This window comes from Cyrtonyx montezumae, unplaced genomic scaffold (genome assembly GCF_038088225.1).
Source record: "Cyrtonyx montezumae isolate F1298 unplaced genomic scaffold, pur_monq_1.0 scaffold_171, whole genome shotgun sequence".
NCBI lineage: Eukaryota > Metazoa > Chordata > Aves > Galliformes > Odontophoridae > Cyrtonyx > Cyrtonyx montezumae.
Window position 1 is genome coordinate 30,770 of NW_027071905.1, and position 12,150 is coordinate 42,919.

Here is a 12,150-nt window from a genome sequence, read left to right on the forward strand (position 1 = left end):
CACAGCGACACAACCACACAGCGACACAACCACACAGCGACACAACCACACAACCACACAGCGACACAACCACACAACCACACAACCACACAACCACACAGCGACACAGTGACACAACCACACAACCGCACAGCGACACAACCACACAGCGACACAACCACACAGCGACACAACCACACAGTGACACAACCACACAACCACACAACCACACAGCGACACAACCACACAGTGACACAACCACACAGTGACACAACCACACAACCACACAACCACACAGCGACACAACCACACAGCGACACAACCACACAGTGACACAACCACACAACCACACAACCACACAGCGACACAACCACACAGTGACACAACCACACAACCACACAACCACACAGCGACACAACCACACAGTGATACAACCACACAGCGACACAACCACACAGCGACACAACCACACAGAAACACAACGACACAACCACACAGCGACACAACCACACAGCGACACAACCACACAGCGACACAACCACACAACCACACAGCGACACAACCACACAACCACACAACCACACAACCACACAACCACACAGCGACACAACTGCACAACCACACAGTGACACAATGACACAACCACACAGTGACACAACCACACAACGCACCGCGGCCGTTCTCACACGCCTGGCAGCGCACAGCGACACAATGACACAACCACACAACCACACAGCGACACAACCGCACAGCGACACAACCGCACAGCGACACAACCACACAGTGACACAACCACACAATGACACAACCACACAACCACACAACCACAGAACCACACAATGACACAACCACACAGCGACACAACCACACAACGACACAATGACACAGTGACACAGCGACACAACCACACAACCACACAACCACAGAACCACACAATGACACAGTGACACAGCGACACAACCACACAACCACACAACCACAGAACCACACAATGACACAACCACACAGTGACACAACCGCACAATGACACAATGACACATCCACACAACGACACAATGACACAACCACACAGTGACACAACCGCACAATGACACAATGACACAACCACACAGTGATACAACAACACAACCACACAGCGACACAATGACACAACCACACAGCGACACAATGACACAACCACACAGCGACAGAACCACACAATGACACAACCACACAGTGACACAACCACACAGCGACACAACCACACAGCGACACAACCACACAGCGACACAATGACACAACCACACAGCGACAGAACCACACAATGACACAACCACACAGCGACACAACCACACAGCGACACAACCACACAATGACACAACCACACAGCGACACAACCACACAATGACACAACCACACAGTGACACAACAACACAACCACACAACCACACAGCGACACAATGACACAACCACACAGCGACACAATGACACAACCACACAACCGCACAACGACACAACCACACAGCGACACAACCACACAGCGACACAACCACACAGTGATACAACCACACAACCACACAACCACACAGCGACACAACCACACAGCTACACAACCACACAGTGACACAACCACACAACCACACAACCACACAGCGACACAACCACACAGCGACACAACCACACAGTGATACAACCACACAGCGACACAACCACACAGCGACACAACCACACAGTGACACAACCACACAGAAACACAACGACACAACCACACAGCGACACAACCACACAGCGACACAACCACACAGCGACACAACCACACAGTGACACAACCACACAACCACACAACCACACAGCGACACAACCACACAGTGACACAACCACACAGTGACACAACCACACAACCACACAACCACACAGCGACACAACCACACAGTGACACAACCACACAGCGACACAACCACACAACCACACAACCACACAGCGACACAACCACACAGCGACACAACCACACAGCGACACAACCACACAGTGACACAACCACACAGTGACACAACCACACAACCACACAACCACACAGCGACACAACCACACAGTGACACAACCACACAACCACACAACCACACAGCGACACAACCACACAGTGATACAACCACACAGCGACACAACCACACAGCGACACAACCACACAGAAACACAACGACACAACCACACAGCGACACAACCACACAGCGACACAACCACACAGCGACACAACCACACAACCACACAGCGACACAACCACACAACCACACAACCACACAACCACACAGCGACACAACTGCACAACCACACAGTGACACAATGACACAACCACACAGTGACACAACCACACAACCACACAGCGACACAACCACACAACCACACAACCACACAACCACACAACCACACAGCGACACAACTGCACAACCACACAGTGACACAATGACACAACCACACAGTGACACAACCACACAACGCACCGCGGCCGTTCTCACACGCCTGGCAGCGCACAGCGACACAATGACACAACCACACAACCACACAGCGACACAACTGCACAGCGACACAACCGCACAGCGACACAACCACACAGTGACACAACCACACAATGACACAACCACACAACCACACAACCACAGAACCACACAATGACACAACCACACAGCGACACAACCACACAACGACACAATGACACAGTGACACAGCGACACAACCACACAACCACACAACCACAGAACCACACAATGACACAGTGACACAGCGACACAACCACACAACCACACAACCACAGAACCACACAATGACACAACCACACAGTGACACAACCGCACAATGACACAATGACACATCCACACAACGACACAATGACACAACCACAGTGACACAACCGCACAATGACACAATGACACAACCACACAGTGATACAACAACACAACCACACAGCGACACAATGACACAACCACACAGCGACACAACCACACAGCGACAGAACCACACAATGACACAACCACACAGTGACACAACCACACAGCGACACAACCACACAGCGACACAACCACACAATGACACAACCACACAGCGACACAACCACACAATGACACAACCACACAGTGACACAACAACACAACCACACAACCACACAGCGACACAATGACACAACCACACAGCGACAGAACCACACAATGACACAACCACACAGTGACACAACCACACAGCGACACAACCACACAGTGATACAACAACACAACCACACAACCACACAACCACACAGCGACACAACCGCACAACCACACAGCGACACAACCACACAACCACACAATGACACAGTGACACAGCGACACAACCACACAACCACAGAACCACACAATGACACAACCACACAGTGACACAACCACACAACCACACAACCACACAACCACACAATGACACAACCACACAGCGACACAACCACACAACCACACAACCACACAGCGACACAACCACACAGCGACACAACCACACAGCGACACAACCACACAGTGACACAACCACACAGCGACACAACCACACAGCGACACAACCACACAATGACACAACCACACAGTGACACAACCACACAACCACACAGCGACACAACCACACAACCACACAACCACACAGCGACACAACCACACAACCACACAGCGACACAACCACACAGCGACACAACCACACAATGACACAGTGACACAGCAACACAACCACACAGCGACACAACCACACAACCACACAACCACACAGTGACACAACCACACAACCACACAACCACAGAACCACACAATGACACAACCACACAGTGACACAACCGCACAACCACACAGCGACACAATGACACAATGACACAACCACACAGCGATACAACCACACAGCGACACAACCACACAGCAACACAACCACACAGCGACACAACCACACAGCGACACAACCACACAGTGACACAACCGCACAACCACACAGCGACACAATGACACAATGACACAACGACACAATGACACAACCGCACAATGACACAATGACACAACCACACAACGACACAATGACACAACCACACAGTGATACAACAACACAACCACACAGCGACACAATGACACAACCACACAGAGATACAACAACACAACCACACAGCGACACAATGACACAATGACACAACCACACAGTGACACAGCGACACAACCACACAACGCAGCACGGCTGTTCTCACACGCCTGGCAGCGCACAGCGACACAATGACACAACCGCACAACCACACGTGTGTGTGTGCGCACACCTGCTGGTACTGCTCCAGGGCCACGCTGGTCTCGGCGCTGTCCTGAGTCTCAATGAAGATCAGTTTGTGCCGCTGCACGGCCTCCAGCAGCCCCTGCACAGCACAACGACACAACGACACAACAACACAACTGCACAACTGCACAGCTACACAACTGCACAGCTACACAACTGCACAGCTACACAACTGCACAACTGCACAACTGCACAGCTACACAACTGCACAGCTATGGGGTCTCTATGGGGACACTATGGGGACTCTATGGGGACTCTATGGGGACTCCATGGGGACTCCATAGGGACTCTGGGGACTCCATGGGGACTCTATGGGTTCTCTATGGGGACACTATGGGGACACTATGGGGCCTCTATGGGGACACTATGGGGATTCCATGGGGACTCTATGGGGACACTATGGGGACTCTATGGGGACTCTATTGGTTCTCTATGGGGGACACTATGGGGACACTATGGGGACTCCATGGGGACTCCATAGGGACTCTGGGGACTCCATAGGGACTCTATGGTTCTCTATGGGGACACTATGGGGACACTATGGGGCCTCTATGGGGACACTATGGGGACACTATGGGGACTCTATGAGGACACTATGGGGACTCCATGGGGACTCTATGGGGACTCTATGGGGACACTATGGGGACACTATGGGGACTCCATGGGGACTCCATAGGGACTCTGGGGACTCCATAGGGACTCTATGGGTTCTCTATGGGGACACTATGGGGCCTCTATGGGGACACTATGGGGACACTATGGGGACTCTATGAGGACACTATGGGGACTCCATGGGGACTCTATGGGGACTCTATGGGGACACTATGGGGACACTATGGGGACTCTATGGGGACTCTATGGGGACACTATGGGGACTCCATGGGGACTCCATTGGGACTCTGGGGACTCCATGGGGACTCTATGGGTTCTCTATGGGGACACTATGGGGACACTATGGGGACACCACTATGGGGACACTATGGGGACACTATGGGGACTCTATGGGGACACTATGGGGATTCCATGGGGACTCTATGGGGACTCTATGGGGACACTATGGGGACTCTATGGGGACTCTATGGGGACACTATGGGGACACTATGGGGACTCCATGGGGACACTATGGGGACTCTATGGGGACTCTATGGGGACTCTATGGGGACTCCATTGGGACTCTGGGGACTCCATGGGGACTCCATGGGTTCTCTATGGGGACACTATGGGGACACTATGTGGGACTCTATGGGGACACTATGGGGACTCTATGGGGACTCTATGGGTTCCCTACAGGGACACTATGGGGACTCTATGGGGACTCCATGGGGACTCTATGCAGGACTCTATGGGGGACTCCATGGGGACTCTATGGGGCAGGGTGTGGGGGCAGCGTACCTGCTCGTACCAGGCGGCGACGCAGGCCTCCATGTAGGCGTAGCTGGTGAAGAACGCCACCACCCCGTCGGGCACCACCGCGCACATCTCCAGCAGCAGCTGCCCGCAGTTCCGCGTCACCGCTGCGCACAGCGCCACCCTCAGCCGCGGTCCTCCGACACGCGGCCGAGGTCCTCCGAGCCGTAATGGTGGTCCTCCCACCTCTAGAGATGGTCCTCCCACCCAGAGATGGTCCTCTGACCCATAAGGATGGCCCTCCCACCCATAGAGATGGTCTTCCCAGCCAGAGATGGCCCTCCGAACCATAGAGATTGTCTCAGAACATAGATACGGTCCTCCAAACCATAGAGATGGTCCTCCAAACCATAGAGATGAGCCTCTGAACCATAGAGATGGTCCTCCCACCCATAGAGATGGTCCTCCCACCCATAGAGATGGTCCTCCCACCCACAGAGATGGCCCTCCGAACCATACAGATTGTCTCAGAACCATAGATACTGTCCTCCAAACCATAGAGATGGTCCTCCCACCCATATAAATAGTCCTCCCACCCACAGAGATGGCCCTCTGAAACATAGAGATGGTCCTTGGAACCATAGATACGGTCCTCCAAACCATAGAGATGGTCCTCCCACCCATAGAGATGGTCCTCCCACCCACAGAGATGGCCCTCTGAACCATAGAGATGGTCTCGGAACCATAGAACGGTCCTCCAAACCATAGAGATGGCCCTCGGAACCATAGAGATGGTCTCGGAACCATAGATACGGTCCTCCAAACCATAGAGATGGTCCTCCCACCCATAGAGATGGTCCTCCCACCCACAGAGATGGCCCTCTGAACCAAAGAGATGGTCTCAGAACCACAGATACGGTCCTCAAACCATAGAGATGGTCTCAGAACCATAGATACGGTCCTCCAAACCATAGAGATGGTCCTCCGAACCATAGAGATGGTCCTCCGAACCATAGGTTGAGGTCCTCTAACCCATAGATATGGACCTTGGAACCATAGAGATGGTCCTCCAAACCATAGAGATGGCCCTTCGAACCATAGAGATGGTCCTCCAACTCATAAACATGGTCCTCCAAACCATAGAGATGGTCCTCCGAACCATAGAGATGGTCCCCTGAACCACAGAGACGGTCCTCCAACCCACAGATATGGTCCTCCAACCCACACCCACAGCCCTCTGCCCCATAACTGCAGTCCTCCACCCCCCACCCTTACCCCCCCTCCACCCCCCTCCCCCCCACCGCGCCCCCCCCCCCCATGCCCCCCCCCCCCCCCGTGCCCCACCGATGTCCTCGCGGGTCTCAAACTTGGAGGTGATGGCGACCTGGTCGTTACCGCGGCCCACAATCTGGGGGGCAATAAATGGGGGGGGGGGGGGGTACACACACATATAAGTGGGTGACATCACCCCCCCCCCCCATATTACCCCATGTCACCCCCCCAAATCACCCCCCCGTCACCACCCCCTCCCTCCGTGTGTCCCCCCCCCCCATTTCAACCCCCCCCCATCACCCCTCCCCCCATGTCCCCCATCATTTCACCCCCCCGTGTCACCCCATTTTAATGACCCCCATATCTCCCCCACCCCATATCACCCCCCACCCATATCAGCCCCCCCATATCTCCCCCCACAGTCACCCCCCCATTTCATGCCCCCCCCACCCTCACCATGGGGCAGAGGCAGTTCTGCACCATTCCCCCCCCCATTTAAGAACCCCCCCATTTAAGGCCCCCCCCCCACCATGGGCAGAGGCAGTTCCGTGCCATTCCCCCCCCCCATTTAAGGCCCCCCCCCCACATTTAAGGCACTCCCCCACACATTTAAGGCCCACCCCCCCATTTAAGGCCCCCCCCCCCCATTTAAGGCACCCCCCCATTTAAGGCACCCCCCCCCATTTAAGGCACCCCCCCATTTAAGGCACCCCCCCCCACATTAAGGCACCCCCCCCCCATTTAAGGCCCCCCCCCCATTTAAGGCACCCCCCACACATTTAAGGCCCCCCTCCCATTTAAGGACCCCCCTCCATTTAAGGCACCCCTCCCACATTTAAGGCCCACCCCCCCATTTAATGCCCCCCCCCCATTTATTGCACCCCCCCACCATGGGGCAAAGCAGTTCCTTGCCATTCCCCACCCCATTTAAGGCCTCCCCACTCCATTTAATGACCCCCCCAATTTAAGGCACCCCCCCCCCACATTTGGCGCCCCCCCCCCCATTTAAGGACCCCCCCCCATTTAAGGACCCCCCCACATTTAAGCCCCTCCCCCCCATTTATTGCCCCCCCCACCATGGGGCAGAGGCAGTTCTGCGCCATTCCCCCCCCATTTAAGGCCCCCCCCCATTTAAGGCACCTCCCTACACATTTAAGGACCCCCCCATTTAAGGACCCCCCCCCCATTTAAGGCACCCACCCCCATTTAAGGCCCACCCCCCCATTTAAGGCCCCCCCCCCATTTAAGGCCCCCCCCCCATTTAAGGCCCCCCCCCCATTTAAGGCACCCCCCACACATTTAAGGCCCCCCCCCCATTTAAGGCCCCCCCCCATTTAAGGCCCCCCCCACATTTAAGGCCACCCCCCCATTTAAGGCCCCCCCCACATTTAAGGCACCCCCCCATTTAAGGCCCCCCCCCCATTTAAGGCCCACCCCCCCATTTAAGGCACCTCCCCCATTGAATGCCCCCCCCCCCCATTTAAGGCACCCCCCCATTTAAGGCCCCCCCCACATTTAAGGCACCCCCCACACATTTAAGGCACCACCCCCCATTTAAGGCCCCCCCCCATTTAAGGCCCCCCCCCATTTAAGGCACCTCCCCACACATTTAAGGACCCCCCCCATTTAAGGACCCCCCTCCATTTAAGCCCACCCCCTTTTAAAGCCCACCCCCCATTTAAGCCCCCTCCCCCCCCACATTTAAGGCCCCCCCTCCATTTAAGGCACCTCCCCACACATTTAAGGCCCCCCCCCATTTAAGCCCCCCCCCCCCCATTTAAGGACCCCCCCACATTTAAGCCCCCCCCCCCATTTATTGCCCCCCCCCACCATGGGGCAGAGGCAGTTCCGCGCCAGCGTCATGGTGAACGAGGCCATGGTGACCGGCCGGAAGTCCAGGATGCGCGGGTACATGTCCAGCGGGGACAGCGTCTGCGGGGGGGGGGCACCGGACGTGGGGGGGGGGGGGCGCCAAAATGGGGGGGGGAGCACCGAACGTGGGGGGGGGGCACCGAATGTGGGGGGGGCACCGAACGTGGGGGGGGGGGGCACCGAACGTGGGGGGGGGGGCGCCAAAATGGGGGGGGGGGGAGGCACCAAATGTGGGGGGGCACTGAACGTGGGGGGGCGGGCGCCAAATGGGGGGGGGGGCACCAAATGGGGGGGGGGGGGGGGCACCGAACGTGGGGGGGGGGACGCCAAAATGGGGGGGGGGAGCACCGAACGTGGGGGGGGGGCACCGAATGTGGGGGGGCGGGCGCCAAATGGGGGGGGGGGGGGGCACTGAATGTGGGGGGAGCACCGAACGTGGGGGGGGGGCACCGAATGTGGGGGGGGGGGGAGGCACCAAATGTGGGGGGGGCACCGAACGTGGGGGGCGGGGCGCCAAATGGGGGGGGGGGGGGGCACCAAATGTGGGGGGGGGGGCACCGAACGTGGGGGGGGGCACCAAATGTGGGGGGGGGCGCCAAATGTGGGGGGGACACCAAATGTGGGGGGGGCACCGAACGTGGGGGGCGGGCGCCAAATGGGGGGGGGGGGGCACCAAATGTGGGGGGGGGGGACCGAACGTGGGGGGGGATGCCAAAATGGGGGGGGGGAGCACCGAACGTGGGGGGGGGCACCGAATGTGGGGGGGGGGGATGCCAAAATGGGGGGGGGGGAGGCACCAAATGTGGGGGGGCACTTAACGTGGGGGGGCGGGCGCCAAATGGGGGGGGGGGGGCACTGAATGTGGGGGGGGCACTGAACGTGGGGGGGGCACCAAATGGGGGGGGGGGGGAGGCACCAAATGGGGGGGGGCACCGAACGTGGGGGGGGGCACCAAATGGGGGGGGGGAGGCACCAAATGTGGGGGGGGCACCGAACGTGGGGGGGGCACCAAATGGGGGGGGGGGCACCAAACGTGGGGGAGGCATTTGGGGGGGCATTTTGGGGAAGGGGAGGGGCATTGGGGGGAGAGGGGCATTTTGTCGGGGGCATTTTGGGGCGGGAGGGGCATTTTGGGGGGAGCATTTTAGGGAAGGGGAGGGGCATTTTGGGGGGGGCACTTGGGGGGGGGGCATTTTGGGGGGGCAGTTTTGGGGGGGGGGGGGCACTGACCCCGGAAGTGATGATGACGGACTGGAAGCGCTCGAAGATGGGGCGGATGGCGATGGAGGCGTCCATGCAGCTGGGGGGTAATTAACGCCGTCGTTAATTGGGGGGTGGAGGGAGGAGTCGTTAATGAGGGGGGAGGGGGGGGGGCCTGTGGGGGGGGGGGGTTAATTAAAACACTCGTTAAGGGATTGAGGGGTTGATTAGTCATTAATGATGGGGGGGAGGGGTCAGCACCGACATGGGGGGGGGGGATTAATTAAGCCATTAATTAAGGGGTTGATTAGTAATTAATGGGGGGGGGAACCAGCGGGGGGGGGGGGTAATTAATAAAACCATTTATTGAGGGATTGAGGGATTGATTAGTCATTAATGAGTAGGGGGGGATTAATTAAGCCATTAATTGAGGGATTGATTAGTAATTAATGAGTGAGGGGGAGAACCAGCGGGGGGAGGATTAATTAAGCCATTAATTGAGGGATTGATTAGTAATTAATGAGTAGGGGGGATTAATTAAGCCAATAATTGAGGGATTGATTAGTAATTAATGAGTGAGGGGGGAGAACCAGCGGGGGAGGGATTAATTAAGCCATTAATTGAGAGATTGATTAGTAATTAATGAGTAGGGGGGGATTAATTAAGCCATTAATTGAGGGACTGATTAGTAATTAATGGGGGAGGGGAGAACCAGCGGGGGAGGGATTAATTAAGCCATTAACTGAGGGATTGATTAGTAATTAATGAGTAGGGGGGGATTAATTAAGCCATTAACTGAGGGAATTTGATTAGTAATTAATGAGTAGGGGGGGAATTAATTAAGCCATTAATTGAGGGATTGATTAGTAATTAATGGGGGAGGGGGAGAACCAGCGGGGGAGGGATTAATTAAGCCATTAATTGAGGGATTGATTAGTAATTAATGAGTAGGGGGGGATTAATTAAGCCATTAATGAGGATTGATTAGTAATTAATGAGTGAGGGGGGAGAACCAGCGGGGGATTAATTAAGCCATTAATTGAGGGATTGATTAGTAATTAATGATTGAGGGGGGAGAACCAGCGGGGGAGGGATTAATTAAGCCATTAATTGAGGGATTGATTAGTAATTAATGAGTAGGGGGGGATTAATTAAGCCATTAATTGAGGGATTGATTAGTAATTAATGGGGGAGGGGGAGAACCAGCGGGGGGAGGGATTAATTAAGCCATTAATTGGGGAGATTGAGTGATTGATTAGTAATTAATGAGCGGGGGAGGGGGGGCAGCACCGACGGGGAAGAGGGGGTGGGGAGGGATTAATTAATCCATTAATAATTAGTAATTAAGGAGTGGACGGGTACCACTGACGGCAGGATTGATTGACTAATTACTTGATTGATTGATTAATTAGATTGATTAGTATTTATTAATGCCGGGGGGAGCACCACCAATTAATTGGTTGGTTGATTAATTAATTAGCAGGGAGAAAATATTGATTAATTAGCATGGGGGCACAGGTATTAGATCAATTAATTATCGGGAGGGGGCAGGTATTGATGAATTAATTAGCGGGGGGTGGGAATTGATTAATTAATGGTGGTGCTCAGATATGGATCAATAGGGGCAGAGGAACGGATTAATTAATTAACTGGGGGCACAGGCACTGATTAATTAATTCACTCTCAGGGGGGGAGGGTATTGATGAACTCATCAACTAATTAGCAGGGCAGGGAGGGCATGGGTATTAATTAATGAATTAATTAACGGGGCCCGTGGGGACTGATGAATTAATTATCTGAGTGGGCGCGGGTATCGATTAATTACTTAATCAGAGAGGTGGCACGTATTATTGGATTAATTAATTAGTGTGGGGGGGGATTTGGTTATTAATTAACGAGTTGGGGCAGTATTGGTTAATTAATTAATTAGTGGGGGGGAGGGGGGATTGATGAAGTAATTAACGGAGGAGAGGTATTAGTTAATTAAGTAGTATCAAGGGGTAATTGTGAATGAGGTAATTAATGAATGAGATAATTATCAAATGGGGTAATTAAGGAACGGGGTAATTAAGGAACAGAGGGTAATTAAGGAATGAGGTAATTAAGGAACGAGGTAATTAAGGAACGAGGTAATTAAGGAACGGGGTAATTAAGGACCGGGGTAATTAAGGACCGGGGTAATTA

The 12,150-nt window shown here is 54.8% G+C and overlaps 2 protein-coding genes across 2 annotated transcripts; one reads left to right on the forward strand and one right to left on the reverse strand.

Annotated features, from left to right (window-relative positions):
• Positions 1–2,456: 2,456 nt before the first annotated feature.
• Positions 2,457–10,063, reverse strand: LOC136047338 (general transcription and DNA repair factor IIH helicase subunit XPD-like; the record flags this gene model as incomplete). Its single annotated transcript, XM_065734370.1, has 6 exons — positions 9,997–10,063; positions 8,725–8,826; positions 6,967–7,030; positions 5,668–5,789; positions 4,262–4,354; positions 2,457–2,475 (listed from the first exon to the last, which is right to left on the reverse strand). Coding segments are annotated over exons 1-6 (466 nt in total), but the record flags the coding sequence as incomplete, so codon positions are not given.
• LOC136047337 (uncharacterized) lies at positions 4,523–5,558 on the forward strand (the record flags this gene model as incomplete). Its single annotated transcript, XM_065734369.1, is given in 2 exon segments — positions 4,523–4,924; positions 4,926–5,558. Coding segments are annotated over 2 exon segments (1,035 nt in total), but the record flags the coding sequence as incomplete, so codon positions are not given.
• Positions 10,064–12,150: the final 2,087 nt, after the last annotated feature.